Below are 17,448 nucleotides of genomic sequence, written 5' to 3'. Positions count from 1 at the left end.
TTTCTACATTCAGACACAAAGCCTTTGGGCGGAATTCTCACCCCCCCCCCCTCCCCCCCACGCCGGGTGGGAAAATCGCCGGGTGCCGCGCATGTCCCGCCACGCCACCCCGACACCCGCACGTGATTCTCCCACCTCCCCCCCCCCCCCCCATTTGCAGCGAGCGAGCGGCGATTCTCCGGCCCGGATGGGCCGAGCGGCCTGCCCAATATGCCGGGTTCCCACCGGCGCCGTCCACACCTGGTCGCTGCCAGCAGGAACGCTGGGGGGACGGCCTGTGAGGGGGGGTCGGAGGGGGATTCCTGCACCGGGGGGGGGGCTCAAATTGGGTCTGACCCGCGATCGGTGCCTCTCTGAAGGAGGAACTTCTTTCCTCGCCGCCCCGCAAGATCCATCCGACATCTTCTTGCGGGGCGGCCTCGGGGTGGATGGCAACCGCGCATGCGCGGGTGACGTCATTTACGCAGCGCTGCTTTTATGTGGCGCCAAGGCCCGGCGCGCATAAGTGACGCGACGCCGCCTCTAGCCCCCCCCGGGGGCGGGAGAATAGGGGGCTGGGAGCGGGCTCCGACGCCGGAGTGAAACACTCCGGTTTTCACTCCGGCGTCGGCACTTAGACTCCCGATGGGAGAATTGCGCCCTTTAAGTTTGTTCTATTATCAAATTTCCCTACTCTTGTACGATTTTTGGTGCAATATGGCATCCGCACATTCTGTCCCTTTCTTTTATTTTCTGGTAACAATCTGCCTCATCACTAACCTGCACTCCTGCCTTCTTGTTTAACTTTAATTTTCTAATTTTCCATGCAACTGAACCCTCTCCCCACTATTGTCGCAGACTATGTCTGCTGCACCTATTGTTTCAGAAAGATAATTGTATTTTGATGTCTCCCCCCAGAAACATTTGAAAAGTCTCAGGGTAGTGTGAAATCTTTCACCCTCCCTACGAGGTTGAGTGTCTGTATTTCTGTGCTATTTGGTGAAATGCAAAATTGTGTGTATTGTCATAGTGTGGGTAGTTTTGTCATTGTCTCCACTGGGTTCCAGCTTTTTTGCAATCCAGCCAGAAAAAGAAAGAAATTGTATTCTTGTAACAGTAGAGACCTATGGAATTGATTAGCCCTTTAGCTTTGCTCAAAGATACAGTTCCTCTGCCACTCCCTGATCCTCTTTCTCATTGCCAACTCTCCCATTTACCATTATCCTTCTCAAGTTGACGCTGCTCTTCCTGCCTTTTGCTGCTCCTCTCCAGATCCCACAGAGCATTTGGGAGAGAGATACTGCGAGCAGGTACAAACAACCGCGCAACCTCAAACAAACCATTGTTTGCAGCAAACTACCCAGCTTTCAGAACAGCGACCACGACACCACGCAACCCTGCCATGGCAATCTCTGCAAGACGTGCCAGATCATCGACATGGATACCACCATTACACGTGAGAACACCACCCACCAGGTATGTGGTACATACGCGTGCGACTCGGCCAACGTTGTCTACCTCATACGCTGCAGGAAAGGATGTCCCGAAGCGTGGTACATTGGCGAAACCATGCAGACGCTGCGACAACGAATGAACGGACATCGTGCGACAATCACCAGGCAGGAATGTTCCCTTCCAGTCGGGGAACACTTCAGCAGTCAAGGGCATTCAGCCTCTGATCTCCGGGTAAGCATTCTCCAAGGCGGCCTTCAGGACACGCGACAACGCAGAATCGCCGAGCAGAAACTTATAGCCAAGTTCCGCATACATGAGTGCGGCCTCAACTGGGACCTGGGATTCATGTTGCATTACATTCATCCCCCACCATCTGGCCTGGGCTTGCGAAATCCTACCAACTGTCCTGGCTTGAGACAACTCACACCTCTTTAACCTGGGGTTACCCCTATCTCTGGATCTGTAAACACTTAATTAACTGCAAATGCTCGCATTCTAAGCATTGTCCTGCATCTTTAAATTTGTCTATATATATGTTTCTGGAATCTACCTCTTCATTCACCTGAGGAAGGAGCAGTGCTCCGAAAGCTAGTGTTTGAAACAAACCTGTTGGACTTTAACCTGGTGTTGTAAGACTTCTTGCTGTGCTCACCCCAGTCCAACGCCGGTATCTCCACATCATGGCGCGCAGGAGAGGCAGTGAACAGGAGGTTTGACAATGTCAGTGTCATGATATGCGGACATACACATAATGATATACAGACAAGCAGCTAATGGACACAGAGAACAGGACATGACCAATAGGCAGGCAGGACACTCAGGGGTGGGATCTGACTATAAAAGACACAAGGCACTCACACTCCACCTCTTTCCACTGATGAACATCTAGAGAGTCAGTCAAGGGTGTTGTTACAATCTCACACCTCCACCACATGGCTAAGAGCTAGTCTGGTTCAGTCAGACAGAGTAACCACACTTAAGTTAGCAGAGCCGAACTCACAGATAACTGTGCTAACTGTGCTATTAGTTCAATAAACCTGATTGAACTAACTTCAAGGTCTGGAGTATCTTTCTGATCTAAGCTGCATCCAGTTGCAGCCAGTGTTAGACCAGTGTACCTAACACGACAGTCAGCTGTGGGAGGGAAGGTCAGGGAGCGGGCAGCTCAGTGAGCAGGCGAGGCAGCAAGCTGGAGGTAGCAAATTTCTTACATATCTTTTAATTTAAAAATTATTTCAGTTACCAATTTAGGAATTTAACAATGAAAAGCATTTCAACTTGGAGGGGATGGTATTTTAATGTTTTCTTTATTGATGAGAAAGCAAAACAGAACCTTTTACATTGGTTTTAATAGGAAAATCTAATTTGTTTAAAATTGTTTCAATTCGTCACAATGTTTAAGAATGCAACTACAATGTTAAGTGAGGACTTAATAATTCACTGACTGCAAAGTTTAGCTCTTCTGTTTCTGCAGTTTATGGGGGCGATTCTCCAAAATAGAGACGAAGTGTTCGCGCCGTCGTGAACGCCGCGCGTTTCACGACGCCGTGAAACGGGCACGAGGACGACCGATTCTGTCCCCCACAGGGGACCAGCACGGCGCTGGAGTGGTTCACGCCGTACCAGCATCCCTTCCCGGAGCCAAATGGGCACCGCGCCAACCCGCGTATGCGCAGTTGGGCCGCGCCAACCTGCGCATGGGCGGGGGACTTCTTCAGCACGCCGGCCCCGACGCAACATAGCTTGGGGATTCAAGGGCCGGCCGCGCAACAACATAGGCCCGGGGGGGAGGGGCCGGCAACCATCGGAGGCTCCCCCCGGTAAAGGAGCGTTTTTTCCCGTCCCGCAGGCTGCCCCCGACCCTTCGTGCAGAGCTCCCGCCGGCAGCAACCAGGGGTGAATGGCGCTGCCGGGACTCTGTTGTATTCGCGCGGCCGCTCAGCCCATCCGGGCCGGAGAATCGGCGGCCCGCCGATTCCAGCGGCTGAGGGTGCGTCAAACGCGCCGGCGCAAATGGCGCCGATTCTCCGCACCTCGGAGAATCGCGCGCCGGCGTTGTGGCGCGGTTGTGCGGCACGGAGAATCGCACCCTACAGCTTTCTTTAACTTATCACACCCACTTCTTGAGACTGTTAAGATTATGAACATTATGAGCATTCATGCTTAAAAATTAGCTTGTAACCTCAATAATTAATAATCCATAATTGTACTTTGCTCTAGATTTCAAGGCATCAGACATCAGGGTCCTTTCACAAATGTGATTTTATTTGTGCATATCTGGCTGTAGCAGCAGATGCGCAACTGGTGAGGCCAGTGCTAATAGGTTAGGGAGTATAACTGCTGGGGTCTCACCTTCCATCTGGTAAGTGTCCCAGGTTGAGAGTTAGAACAAATGGCCAGGTGCTGTTTTCCAAATGGCCTCATTATGAATGCGTGGCTCAACTCCTTCAAAAACAACTCCAAACCCACGATCTCCAACACCTAGAAGGACAAGGGCAACAGATGCATGGCAACACCATCACCTGCAAGTTCTCCTCCAAGCCACACACCGTCTGATTTGGAACTATATCTCCATTCCTTCACAGTCATGTGTCCATATCCTGGAACTCCCTTCCTAATAGCACCATGAATATACCTACACTACGTAGACTGCAGCGGTTTACGAAGGCAGCTCACCACCACCACCTTCTCAAGGACAATTATGGATGGGTAGTAAAATACACTTAGCACTGTGGGCAATGTTGACACAGTTTTCAGGGGACTAATAACTTTGTTTGATTGCAATCTCTATTACCTTATAATAACTTGATCTTTCTTTGAAGAGTTTTTCAATGTTAGCATTTTATTTACATGAGATTAAAAGGTGTGAAGTGGTTGGAGACAGTTTTCTCATTGATACTGTGAATGACTGTGATTGATTGACAGTTTTTTGGTGGAGGGGAGCAGTATGGTGGCGCATTGGTGAGTACTGTTGCCTTACGGCGCTGAGGTCTCTGGTTCGATCCTGGTCCCGGGTCACTGTCCGTGTGGTGTTTGCACATTCTCCTGGGTTTGCGTAGGTCTCACCCCCACAACCCAATGATGTGCAGGGTAGGTGAATTGGCCATGCTAAATTGCCCCTAAATTGAAAAAAAAATTAATTGGGTACTTCAAATTTTTTTAAAATAACAAAAAAAAGAAAAGAAAACTGATCTACAGGATATGGGAATCTTGGAGGAGGATAGGATGTCCATGGCAGAGATTAAGGTGAAGTGGGAGGAATGGTAGCACAGTGGTTAGCATAATTGCTTCACAGCTCCAGGGTCCCAGGTTCAATTCCCATCTTGGGTCACTGTCTGTGCGGAGTCTGCACATTCTCCCTGTGTCTGCATGGGTTTCCTCCCACAGTCTAAAGATGTGCAGGTTAGGTGGATTGGCCATACTAAATTGCCCTCAGTGTCCAAAAAGGTTAGGTGGGGTTACTAGGTTACCGGGATAGGCTGGAAGTGCTTAAATGGGGTGCTCTCTCCAAGGGTCGGTGCAGACTCAATGGGCCAAATGGCCTCCTTCTGCACTGTACATTCTATGAATATTCTATGATTGGCACTTTTTAAGAGTTTGTAAGATGAGAAGTTTTTTTCACAAAAGAGATTTTCAACATCTCTTTGCTTATTGTGTCAGTTTAAGGAGTATTTCAACGGCTTGCCAGACTTGCAATGGCTCATTCGTTCTGTACGTAGTAGGTACTGGAAGAGCGGGCATGGAGGATCCATGGGGGAATGTTTGATGAGGGGCCATAGAGAAGGCATGGAAGGTAGAAGGGGGCATGAGCGATCGAAGGGGGCATGGGAGTTGGCAGGCAGGTGAGAGTTTGAGGGCGTAATGGCCATGGATATAACTGTGCTGATGTCCCAATTAATCGAGGGAGGCCTTCTAGCCTGCCAACCTTGCCATCTGTCCACTTCCATTGCTGCCTCAACCCTGCCTCCAGAGGCGGCGGGCCTAACGCCATCCCACCCATGTCTCCCCAGAATGAAAAATATGGAAGGCAGGGGCCTCCTTAACAGAGAAACGTTGGGGAGTTGGGAACTTTCCCAGCTCCCAATCTCCATTTCCTTGGCGAAAATCGGGTGTTTGGCAATGTAATTATGATACCTTCTCCATATTTATAACAGTCTCATGTCTGATTTTAGTGGGCTGGCTGGACATCCATTAAATGCCTGTATGAATTGATTTGGCTGGGAAACGTATGGCTACTTTTTCAAAATTGTGCACCTCCCACTGCAAAAATAATTGGCTAATGTATCACTTTTCCAAAATTAAGTAAAATCTTTTGAGAGAGCAATCAGCATTTTAGCAATGTCTTCAGTTGCAAATGTTAGCTTGTGATTAACAATCCATAAAACTAATGGAGCATTTACAATTGTGTTGTATTGTGCAGATGACCATGTGTCTGTTATTCTGTGCCTCTGTGATAAATTGTTTCTGCCACACTACAAAGTACATCAGATGTTAATTTGGCTGGAGTTGCAGCTGAAAGCCTAAATATGCACTGATACATGTTGACAGATTTGTTTTAAAATTACATCTTATTTATTAATATCTGATGGACATTATGGAGACAGTAACAATTCCCATAAAATCAAGTGCATATGACACATTTTCATAGGAGCGCTATGGGCTATAAACCTCATGTCTTAAATATGATTTTGCACTGACACTCCCCCTCTTCGTTTACAAGATAGTAACTCCTTTTAAAATCCTCCCTCCAACAATAAGGTGCTATCTTCTGATCAAGACGGAATGTTTCTGATCAAGGAGCATGTGCTACTGATGCTGTTCCTGTAACCAAGTTCTAAAACGTGTCTAATTGTAGCAACAAAATGGCATGCCTCTTTGTTTTCTTTCTGCTGTTTGGAAAAGCACCTTTACCGATGACCTAATTGAGGTCTGAAATTCTTAATATGCGATTGTCTTTTTCCCCCTTTGTGTAACAATGTGGTACAATTATTGGATTTTCTGCCAGACTGTGAATTATTTTTAATATGTTTCCTCAAGCAAAATATAATGAAACTTTCAACAAATGTTGTGTAAATAAATGTTCAGTTTCCAATGACATGACATTAGCAGGTCTTTATGACCTCATTTTCATTAAATTGTTGAGTACTTTCTGGATAACTTATTAATCTAGCTTTCTGCATTTATTTATCTCCCTTAAGATTTTATTGGTTTCTAACTATGCTATTCGCTCTAGCTTTAAGAGTAGGAATGTCTGGGCTACGGACTTCCCTGTAGCTGTCATCAATCCTGCTTCATAATTGGGGAGAATAAGGTACAGTTCAGCAGAGTGAGTTAGTCTGTGTCAACTTGTCTCTCATGCAGAGATAGAATTCCTGGAGCTGTCACCTCGTAGTTAGCAAATCAAGTTTACAGGAGTACCATATCTATTGAAATATGTAATTTTCCTCGCTTTTTGAGTACTTGGTTACATCAGCTATACATACATACATAAAAGTACCCAAGGCTCAAAATCCAAATTCTGTAAATAAATGGTGCAATTTGAATGAAGCACTCAGAAGGCAACAGTGGCAGATCAGTGAGCCGCAAAGTACCGTGAACAAATACTTACTGTTTGTGACTCCATTTTATTAAAAGGCCAAATATTTGAGTATCCAACCAAGGGGAAGGTCAAATATATGAATACCATAACAATTATTCTTCACAGGCTTAACGTACTGACATTATCCAATGGCCTAACGAAGAACTGATGGAACTTAGACAGCAGTGGAAACCCATGACCTCAACCATATCCTCCACTTGAGCTGTGAGCTGCCTCCCTGTATCAACATTTGCAGACTTCTCCTGCTCATTTTTCCAGTTGACTATGCGCTCAATCTAGACCCACATCCGGGCTATTTCTGAAAATGCTGCTTGCTTTCTATGTGCCAAAACAATTACAGCTGTGCAGTTGTTAGATGGGGTAAACATTAATTACAAATGGGTATTGTGGGACTTGCTAATCTGCTTGTCTAAACTGATGTTTGTCTTAGCAGGGGTTGAACTTCATAGACCTTAATCTTTTGGGAATTTCTGGGCTATTTCTGCTTCAAAATAATAAAAAAGGATTAATACTAGGAACTAATAAATATTCCTAGTTTTAGTTTCTAACTGTTTATTGTGCTTGATGTTACACCTTCAGACAAATTCGTTTTCTCAAAAGTGAAGAGTATAATTTGGCAGAAAACATCCTTCCACTCGAGGCATGGCAGAACAAAAATAAAAAAGAAATGTTACGCCTTTTAATGAGCATAGTTAACCTCAAAAATATGCCCAAGAGGTTCAGCAGTGTAACAGTTAATAGCGTACCATTTCATTCATATTTGTTGAGGACTTGTATTCTTGATCGGTCACTGGCCCAATATTTAACAAATCAGAAAGCACTAGGTGATTGAGTCTTTCATCAAAATATCAACCACCAAATCTATCAGTGATCCATTTTTCATCTTGAAAGTATTATTATTGTACAAGTCTATTTCAGTTTTGACAGTTGTCGTAGAACTCCCATTGTGTTTTGATAGGCTTTTGCGGGGGGGGGGTGGGGGGGTGGGGGGGGGGTAAGCAGATAGAATTCTAAAGAACTGAAGAACTGATTATAAATCCTGTGGGTTTTTTTTGTTAAAGGTTACATAATAGACCAAGCTGTAAAAGCGTGCTTTAATCTTACTTCGGTGGTAGATGGTGTTCGCTTGTATAAATCTATGTCTGTCACTTCCCTGAATAGTAGGACAGTGATTTGGGTTGCTGTGAAATTAATGAAATTAAACCATCACGTTAGGTTTCTTTCTTCTGTTCCAGTGATGTAGATGTGCTTGGACTCTTCACTGTCTGATGTACTTCCCATACATTTATCATCCAGAGCTCATGATTAATAGGGTACCTACAATGCTAAATAGCACCTACCGGTACTTCTACCTGAGCTGCCGTTTTCTCATTTGAATAGGTGAGGAACCAAAGTCAGCAGAGCAATTTTTGCTCGATTTCATCACTCAGAATTCAGTTGGAATTTCTTCTAAATTCCTCAGCTGCCCTGAGGCTAAGGCTCAATGCTGATACAGAGATTAATCCCAAAAGAGCCCGTATTTCTCAGCAGAGAAATTAAAGCTTGCCAGTTTTCCTTTCACCTGTCCTTCTGACAGCTCTGTCAGTAATGATGTGCCATATACATGGCATAATCCCCATTCTATGGTAAAGAATAATTTATTAAGAAATTAAGGGGCTTAGCTCCTCTGTCGGGTTGGTCTTCAAAAGTTGGCTGATAGTGGTGACAGCATGATTATCAATGAAAAATTATTTAACAGTACCTTGGGGCTTTTTTAGACAAAGCCTAATAAGTCACATGGGTAGATATCAATCAAATTTATCCCCTTTAGATTTTGTAAATATTCCCCGAAGTTAAAGCAAATTACGTTGATTATATGGCTCCTCTGCATGCAGTTCAGAGTGACTGTGGGGCACGGTCCTAGTTTAGCGAGAAGCATATTTTTAGAAGCTCTCAGGCAGCGTGACATGTTTGCTAATAAAGCTGACACAGTTTCTCCCTCGCTTCAGGAATCTTAGTCAGGCCAACAGGAGGTACAAAAATTTTTTTTTCAAACAACTCTTCACGAGTATGTGGGATTATTGATTGAGTTTAAATGCTAGCATGGCAACAAAGATGTTATAATTTACACCTAAGATTAATACAATAATAGCTTCAAATTCTTAAAGGAGCAGCATACGATTTTTTGTAAATGTAAAAAATAGTTCCAAACACAAGGCCATTTATTTTGAGTTTGTGTTATTTAACCAAATGAAGGATGAGTTAGCATTTTCAGCAAAGAATTTGTACAGTTTCTTGACTCGTACAAATGTAGAAATGTGAGCAATATTGCTTTTTAACCTTCAACATTGAATGTCTACAGGAAATTGTTTACTCAAAAGCTAAATTAAATCAGTAAAGGGAATAGAGTTTCAAAATTGCTAATGAAAGTCAGCACTCAGTGAGTTAACTAATGGGCAGTTGGTGGTGACCAGAGATATTATTTAATGAATTGAGAATGTCAAAGATATTTTATTTAATCATAAGCATAACCCTGGTAAACGAACTAAACATTTTTTCCCAAACACATATCTCACCAAGGAGTTTGATCTTGTTTTTATGAGCAAAGATTAGTGAATAATTAATCCATTCAACCTGGACCTTCCTCAAAAATTTGACTTCATGTAAACTACAGAATGGACACAGGTTTTCTTTTTCAGATGGTTAGTGGACAGTAGGTTGTAACAACCATATCAATGTTTGACAGTATTCAATGGATTTTGAAGGTGAAGAAAGATGGAAATGATTTCTGCAATTCAACAGCTATAGTTTCCTTTACAAATCAGGTGAGGAATTCAGTAAAGTAGGCTTAATGTTACACACAAACCCAGGAGCTTCTCATAATTCGCAATCTTGTCCAGATAACCACAACATTGTCATCTTATTACAGCTCAGGAATGCTACAATAGGCACTCATCACCCTTGCTTTCCTTTCCGACATCACTAAAAAGGAAATAAAATAAGCAATCACTCATATTTCAGATCAATGTAATGAGCCAATATCACATTTTATGGTCTGTTTTTTCCTGTATAAATGTTTGCAATTAAAGGAAGTTATTCTAGCAACACAGAATGCTGAAATGACTGACTCAGTTTTTCATAACATTATGACAGAATACTTAACACTTGCTCAATGCTTATTTTACACTTTGTGTAGTTAGAGGTTTGAACCCTAGAGCCGATTGAATTTGAGTCTGAGATTCACACTTAGGAGGTCTTAATCAGTTCTCGGCCACACAACCTTAGGCGTGAAAGATGTAATACCTTAGTGTCAGAAAAAGTGACTTCACAGACCAAGCCATGAAAGGAGTATGTCCATTAGTGGCATATAGAGATAGATTAATGTTCAAGTAATCAAGATAGCAAAAGAATAAAACAAACAATTAGTTCTAGATTTATAGACAACATGACCCCTGTGTGATTTATGTTGTGGTTAAGGAATTAAGCCACAGTTAATCAGTGCAAAACAGGAGTTCTGAGGTTTAATTTTCAGTATTTTCTAAGTTAGCTAGTCTCATCCAGAGTGCTCGATAGCAACAGTAGGCCTGTCCAAAAGAAAGAATCAGCCAAGTTTCCCATTTCTGATCAATGTCCGGTGATTCCTTTTCGAATTAGGCTTGCCTGTGATGCCCGACATAGGTGAGGACCCTGGAGGAACTCTACATCTACGTCCTTCATTGTCAGGTACTCAGCAATGGAAGGCCTGAAAGTTACCCCTCCTCCCTTCCTTCTGCCACATCAGCCCTACCAGCCAGTGACCCCGTCCTCGCACTGAGGACCTTCACTGAACCTGGGCCTCTGGTGGGCCCATTGCCAGTAGCTGCCACCGCTTCACTGGTGGTAGTGGCAGCAATAAGGAGCTGCCGGCCTCTGATTGGATTTTGGACCCTGGGGAGGGGGGGGGGGGGGGGTTCTTCATCCTGAGGGAGGCGTTCTTGATCCTGAGGATGGCCCTCTGTTTCCCACTTAATATGGTGGACCTTCCCCAAACGAGGTGAAGCAAGGCTCCCATCGGCACTCTGTCAACGGGTGAGAGCCCTATTGGCTGGAGTAAATTACATCCCATGGCTGAGAACAATGTGCACCACATCCACTAAGTGTTTAACAGCTATTCACTTACTTCAGCTATGACCGCGCAGCCAAGATCAGGGAGTCGGCATGTGAGAAATTATTGTCATGAACCCACTGCTATGATACCATGCTGCAGTGCACAAGGCCTTGAATGTGCTGTGTCTTTGTCTCCCTTGTCAGTTTCTTTTTGTACTCTTTCTGCCAATTCCACCCACCCCCTTCTGTGGTCCACACACATAATATTGTTCGGATTTGGAGCAGTTTCAACATTGCTAAGCTCTGTATGTGAACCTCTTGCCAAAGGCCACCTGTGCCTCGGAACAACAATTGCAAGGCAGAAGTATCAGCTTATATTATACAACACTAGCCACCTTTAGAAACATCAGTCCAACTGGACCAGTATTTTACTGTGGAAATGGTCAGGAATTACTTGTGAGCAACCTGCCAGTCTTGTACAAGATATCTGATATGTGTCATTTGTTCTGGAGTTTAGCTCGAGGTGGCTTCAGTGAAGTTATTTATTATATTTCATTTTATTATTGTTACCAAACAAATTTGTATCAACAGTGGAAAATGTGCAGTCAAATTTGGAGTCTTACTCATAATAATTTGGCCTCGCCCTCAAATTATGTTATTGGATCTGTTCCGGGCAGTTTTTCAGAGCTACTCTATGCTCCAGTTGTATTTACACAGACTGTTCATTTTATTTCAAGGGCTTGGTAAAGTTCCAAGATTACTACCCTAGTTGGTCTAAAATCCAAAGGAACCTGGAGCTGGTTCCTGGCACCAGGAAAATAGTTCTTTGCGATTATATATTCCCATCAAGGCAAGACAGATTCCCACACTCACTCTAAAACAAGACACAATTTTAATACATTAAAAAACTGGCTTTTGAACAAATCCTTTTAAGTAATCATTGTAAACAAAATCTGTTTGCCTAAAGAAAGCCTACAAGCAGTCGTTTGGTATCAGAACTACATGTGCTAATGAACCAAAAGCTGTTAATGTGGTTTCTTCAGTTAAATTGATTCATGAATTTTGAAGAGAACATTATCTAATGAATTTACTCTGAATAGAAAGCAATTAGAGGGACATACCATTCTGCTTAACCCCAAAGACACCCTAGTGCCACAAATTAAGTACATTTTGAAAACAGATTCATAAAAACTGAAATAGATTTGCTGTCTTGTGACCTCTACTAATCCTTGTAAATTAATGAACAAAAAAGTTAATTCCTAAGCTGACCCTTTTCTAATAACACATGGATTATACTGAGTTATAGTACATTTAGGGTCATAATATTAATCAGATTGTTCCAGTAAAGTTATTATGTTTTCAGACAGACAGGCAGTACTTGGTTTTAGATTCAAAATACTGTACCATTTGAAATATCTACTTAAAACGTTATTCAAGTTCCTGCTGTAAATGCACAATCCATCACTCTGCCTTTAATGAAACACTATTCATATCAACTGTGATATACTGCGTGGTAAGTAATAGCATTGTTCCATGCTGTAAAGTTAGTAGCTGCTAAAGTGTAATAAAGTACTGACATATTATAACAGTACAGTATTAATATAGAATTTTGACTGAACATGTGTTGATGTGAAGGAAATTGTAATGACATTGTAATTTGAAATTGTAAGAATGACAATTAATTTTAAAGCCATTTCTATGGAAAAATAATTTACGGAATAATTTCAAGTTTTCTCACATACCTGGAAAATTGTATTTACATGATGTATGTTAGAACATTTTTACCAGAACTACTTTGAGGTGCTTTCCTATATAGTTTCATACATTATAACAGTGACTGCGCTGTTTAATTGGTTGTAAAGAGCTTTGGGATGTCCTGAGGTCGTGAAAGGTGGTGTGTAAAAGCAAATCATATTCTTTTTCCTTCTCCCGCCCCCATATACTTTGGTTTCCCTCTTGCTCAGAGAACAAACTGTGGATTTTATGGTTGCCCAGTTTGGATCCTCTGTGGATTCACAAGATTTCCTTTGCCTTGTGCCAAAATGTTTATCTTGAGTTTTGCAATGATTTTGTTGAGGGATTTTAGTCTTTCACATCTTGATTGCTGTATTTAATGTGTATATAGTAAAATCTGTTCTGTTGCGTGACCGGTTATCATCGCGGATGCAAAGACTGTTATCATGCAGAGACATTATTCAATTGCAGCAATTCAAAATGTTTGAAGTTGGGCAGTGTGCTTAAAAAGCATTTTAAACAGCCCAAAGAAAAATTTAAGAAGTTATGTTGTTTACATCAACTGTGCATATGCCAGGCTAATAAAAGTGACTAGAGAGCAACCATAGAGTTCCTACAGTGAAGAAGGAAGCCATTCGGCCCCTCAAGTGTGTACTGAACCTCTGAAAGAGCACCTGACCTAGTCTTTGGACACGGGCAATTTAGCATGGCCAATCCACCTAACCTGCACTTCTTTGGACTGTGGGAGCAAACCGGAGCACCCGGAGGAATCCCATGCAGACATGGAGAGAAAGTGCAAACTCCACACAGGCAGTCACCCAAGGCTGAAATTGAACCTGGGGCAGTGAGGCAACAATGACTAACCACTCTGGCACCAGTTGGAGCTGAACAAAATAATTCTGTGCATATCTAAATGCTAATTAAGAATGGGTGCTAGTGGGTAGCATGGTGGCACAGTAGTTAGCACTGCTGTTTCATGGCACTGAGATTCCAGGTTCAATCCCGGCTCTGGGTCACTGTCCGTGTGGAGTTTTCACATTCTCCTGGTGTTTGCGTGGGTTTCACCCCCACAACCTAAAGATGTGCAGGGTAGGTGGATTGACCACGCTAAATTGCCCGTTAATTGGAAAAACTGAATTGGATACTCTAAATTATTTTTTTTTAATTTAAAAAATAAGAATGGGTGCTGAAATGCTTTTATGTTGTAACCAAACTATATTTTCATATTTGAAAGAAGTAAGTAAACAAATTCACTTCTGCCAAATTACTCTGCAGCACAGAATCCGGCCATTTAGCCAATAGATGATGGTGTTTGTGCTCCACACAAGCCTCCTTCCATCCTTTATCTAACCACATCAGTATATCCTTCTATTCCTTTCTTCCTCATGTACTTCTTAGCTTACCCTTAAACACTGTTTGTTTCAAATACTCCTTGTGATAGCATGATTCACATTCTAACCACTCTCTGACTAAAGAAGTTTCCCCCGAATTCCCTCTTGGATTGATTAGTGACTGCTATATTTATGGCCTGTTGTCTCACTCTCAAGTTGAAACATCTTCATTCTGCCTACCCTGTTAAATTCCTTCATAATCTTAAATTTGTTGCCTGTAATTCCTCTGCCTTTACATACAGATACAAATAGAAATCCATGATAAACAGTGGTTTTATGTGGGACTGTGTGCATCTATACTCCTTTCTCTAATGATGACAAAGACTTTGTTGTGTTACAAATTTAGATAATAAAGAATATCAACAAAAGAAAAAGGACAACACAGTATCAGAAATCAAAATTTGAAAACATGCAACTTAACTTGTTTGTTATGTTATGTGGGACAAGGTGGGAAACATCAAGAGCCGTCAGACTCTGCCCCAGTGCACCCAGTCTCTTCATATGATATAAAGCTTGTCTTACGAATGAGAACAATAAATTGAAACTTGTTTTCCTTTGTGTGTGATACTTACCTGCAAAAGACCCAGGACTCTTTTGGAGCTTCTCTCTGCCATCCTGTTCATGTGTTGCTGTGGTTCTGCACTCCGTACTGCACAGACTACCAACCTCGAAAGACTGTTCTGGCATTGTTTCATGTCTCTAGATCCATTGGCACAACTTGCCGTGCACTACATGTGTCACTGCCATCTTGACTGTTAAACATATGCAAAATGGTGGCTTTTTAAATTAAAACTGGAACGGGATGTTGATTCTATTTAGAATGTGAATTGCTATCATAATAGCAGGTATGAAAACATAAATGAACTGAGATTGCAAATATTTTGTTTAGATATAAATATGAAATATTCATTAGATCATGACATTTTAGTGGCACAAATATTTTTATTTCCGCTGATAGTAAATGTTAATGTACTCCACATTAATTTGCTCAACAGTAGCATGTGATTACTGATAATTGATTGTAAAACTATCAGATAGTTTTGTTTTGTCTTCCATTTTCGTTACTAATTAATCCCTTCACTTTTACTGAAAACCTTCTAGACTCTCACTTTCCACAGACTTTGGCTCTGCATTTTTCTAGATCTTGGGATTGGTTTTTCTCCACGACTCCAGCCTAAATTGGATGAATGGCGGAAAATGCAAGACAGTTTTACAGGGATGTGTACTGCTGCATCCTTAGCTAAATTAACCTGCCTTCCCCATAGCATTGCAATGAAAGCCGCTGAATAATGGAACTTGGCAGCCCACCTGGCGTACCACCTGGCATACCCACCTACGTTTCAACGTCCAATCCCAGGGACGACCAGCTGAGAGGGTGTTAGTAGTTCCTCGGGTTTTGGTGGCCGTGTTGATCAGCGGAATGTTGGGGGGAAAGGGTCTAGTAATTAGCTCATATATATCTCTCCATGCTCCTCTTTGTCACTTTCCAGAGGTTTCCTGGCACCTTGAGGGCTTTATAAATGTTCTTGCCAATGCCGCATCAGTGATCCTGTGCCCCTTTCAAATTCCTCCTCCTCCTCTCATTAGGCTGCAAACAATTCTTCTTGGTGGCAAGTTTTATGTGGGACTCTCTGAGTTCACTTGTCACTGATAATAAGGCCTGATGGAGGAAACTGGGCAAAATAATTAAAATTAAAGCAAAATACAGCACGGTAGCACAATGGGTAACGCTGTTGCTTCACAGCTCCAGGGTCCCTGGTACGATTCCCAGCTTGGGTCACTGTCTGTGCTGAGTCTGCGCGTTCTCCTTGTGTCTACGTGGGTTTTCTCCGGGTGCTCCAGTTTCCTCCCATAAGTCAAGAAAGACGTCTTTTATGTAATTTGAACATTCTGAACTCTCCCTCTGTGTACCCGAACAGGCGCCGGAATGTGGCAACTAGGGACTTTTCATAGTAACTTCATTGCAGTGTTAATGTAAGCCTACTTGTGACAACAAAGATTATTATAAAAATACTGCAGATGCTGGAAATCTGAAATAAAAACTGAAAATGCTACATAAACCCAGTATATAAATACTGCCATGCTTCAAAAAAATCTAGAAATTACAGCGCATATGATCACAGAATCTCACAGTGCAGAAGAGGCCCCTCAGCCCATTACGTCTGCTCCAACACATGAAAAACACCTGACCTACCTAATCCATTTGCCAGCACTTGGTCAATAGCTTCAAATGTATAGACATGTTAAATGCTCATCCAGGTACTTTTTAAAAGATCTGAGGCAACCCTCCTCTATCACTGTCCCAAGCAATAAATTCCAGACTGTCACCACCTTCTGGAAAAAAAGAGTTTTACTTCACATTCATCCCTAAACCTCCTGACCCTCACCTTGAACCCGTGTCGTCACGTGACTGATCCTTCAGGGTGGGAACAGCTGCTCCCTTTCCATCCTGTCTATGCCCCTCATAGTCTTGTACACCTCAATCAGGTCATCCCTCAGTCTTCTCGAGTCCAACAAAAACAACCCAAACCTATCAAACCTCTCTTCATAACTTAAATGCTCCATCCCAGGCAACATCCTGGTAAATCTCCTCTGCACCCCGTCCAATGATATCTCATCCTTCCTATAATGTGGCGACCAGAACTGCACATGACTTCTCTGCTTTTATAATCTATGCCTTGATTGATGAAGGCAAGTACCCCATATACCTCTTTAACCTATTAACCTGCCCTTTTGCCTTCAGAGATCTAAGTCAAACACACCCAAGGTCTCTTGGTTCCAAGGTTCCTCAGAACTTCCTAGTGTCATGCTGTTCTATGAATACTTCCTTGCCAAATACTCCTTCCAAAGTGTATCACCTCACATTTTTCAGAGAGAAGATCAATTAGTCCTATGCTGGTGCCATCCATCTACTGTGATATACCCGGTGTCCATTTTACTGCTCTCTCCCCAGATCCTTCAGTATTATTCCATTTTAAATCCTTGGTACAAAAGCAAAAACTGCAGATGTGGAAGTCTGAAAGAAAAACAGAAAACACTGGCGGCATCTTTGGTGAGTTGGGGGGTGATTCTAAAGCCCTGTTGCGCCCAGCGCACCTCCTGCTATTCTCATGGGATAGCAGGAGAGCCCGTAAATGGGGTATGGGGTTCACACCGGGCAGTGAATGGAGCACTATGCTCCCGGCCCACAGCACCCGATGGAATCTGGCTCACACCCTCGCTGGG

At 42.8% G+C, this 17,448-nt stretch overlaps 1 protein-coding gene across 6 annotated transcripts in view; it reads left to right on the top strand.

The window, feature by feature from the left end:
* mgmt (O-6-methylguanine-DNA methyltransferase) overlaps positions 1-17,448 on the top strand; it is a 735,973-nt gene that overhangs the window by 543,030 nt on the left and 175,495 nt on the right. The window contains exon 5 of one of the 6 annotated variants that reach the window (XM_072479182.1): positions 1,252-1,454. The exons of the other annotated variants lie outside the window; for them this stretch is intronic. Within the exon in view, the coding sequence (XP_072335283.1) occupies positions 1,252-1,439 (188 nt within the window). The 3' untranslated portion in view covers positions 1,440-1,454. Of the gene's footprint in view, positions 1-1,251; positions 1,455-17,448 lie in introns of those variants that run through there. 6 annotated transcript variants of the gene reach the window in all.

Source organism: Scyliorhinus torazame, chromosome 16, assembly GCF_047496885.1.
Source record: "Scyliorhinus torazame isolate Kashiwa2021f chromosome 16, sScyTor2.1, whole genome shotgun sequence".
Classification (NCBI taxonomy): domain Eukaryota; kingdom Metazoa; phylum Chordata; class Chondrichthyes; order Carcharhiniformes; family Scyliorhinidae; genus Scyliorhinus; species Scyliorhinus torazame.
This window is presented reverse-complemented; position numbering and strand designations above follow the sequence as displayed.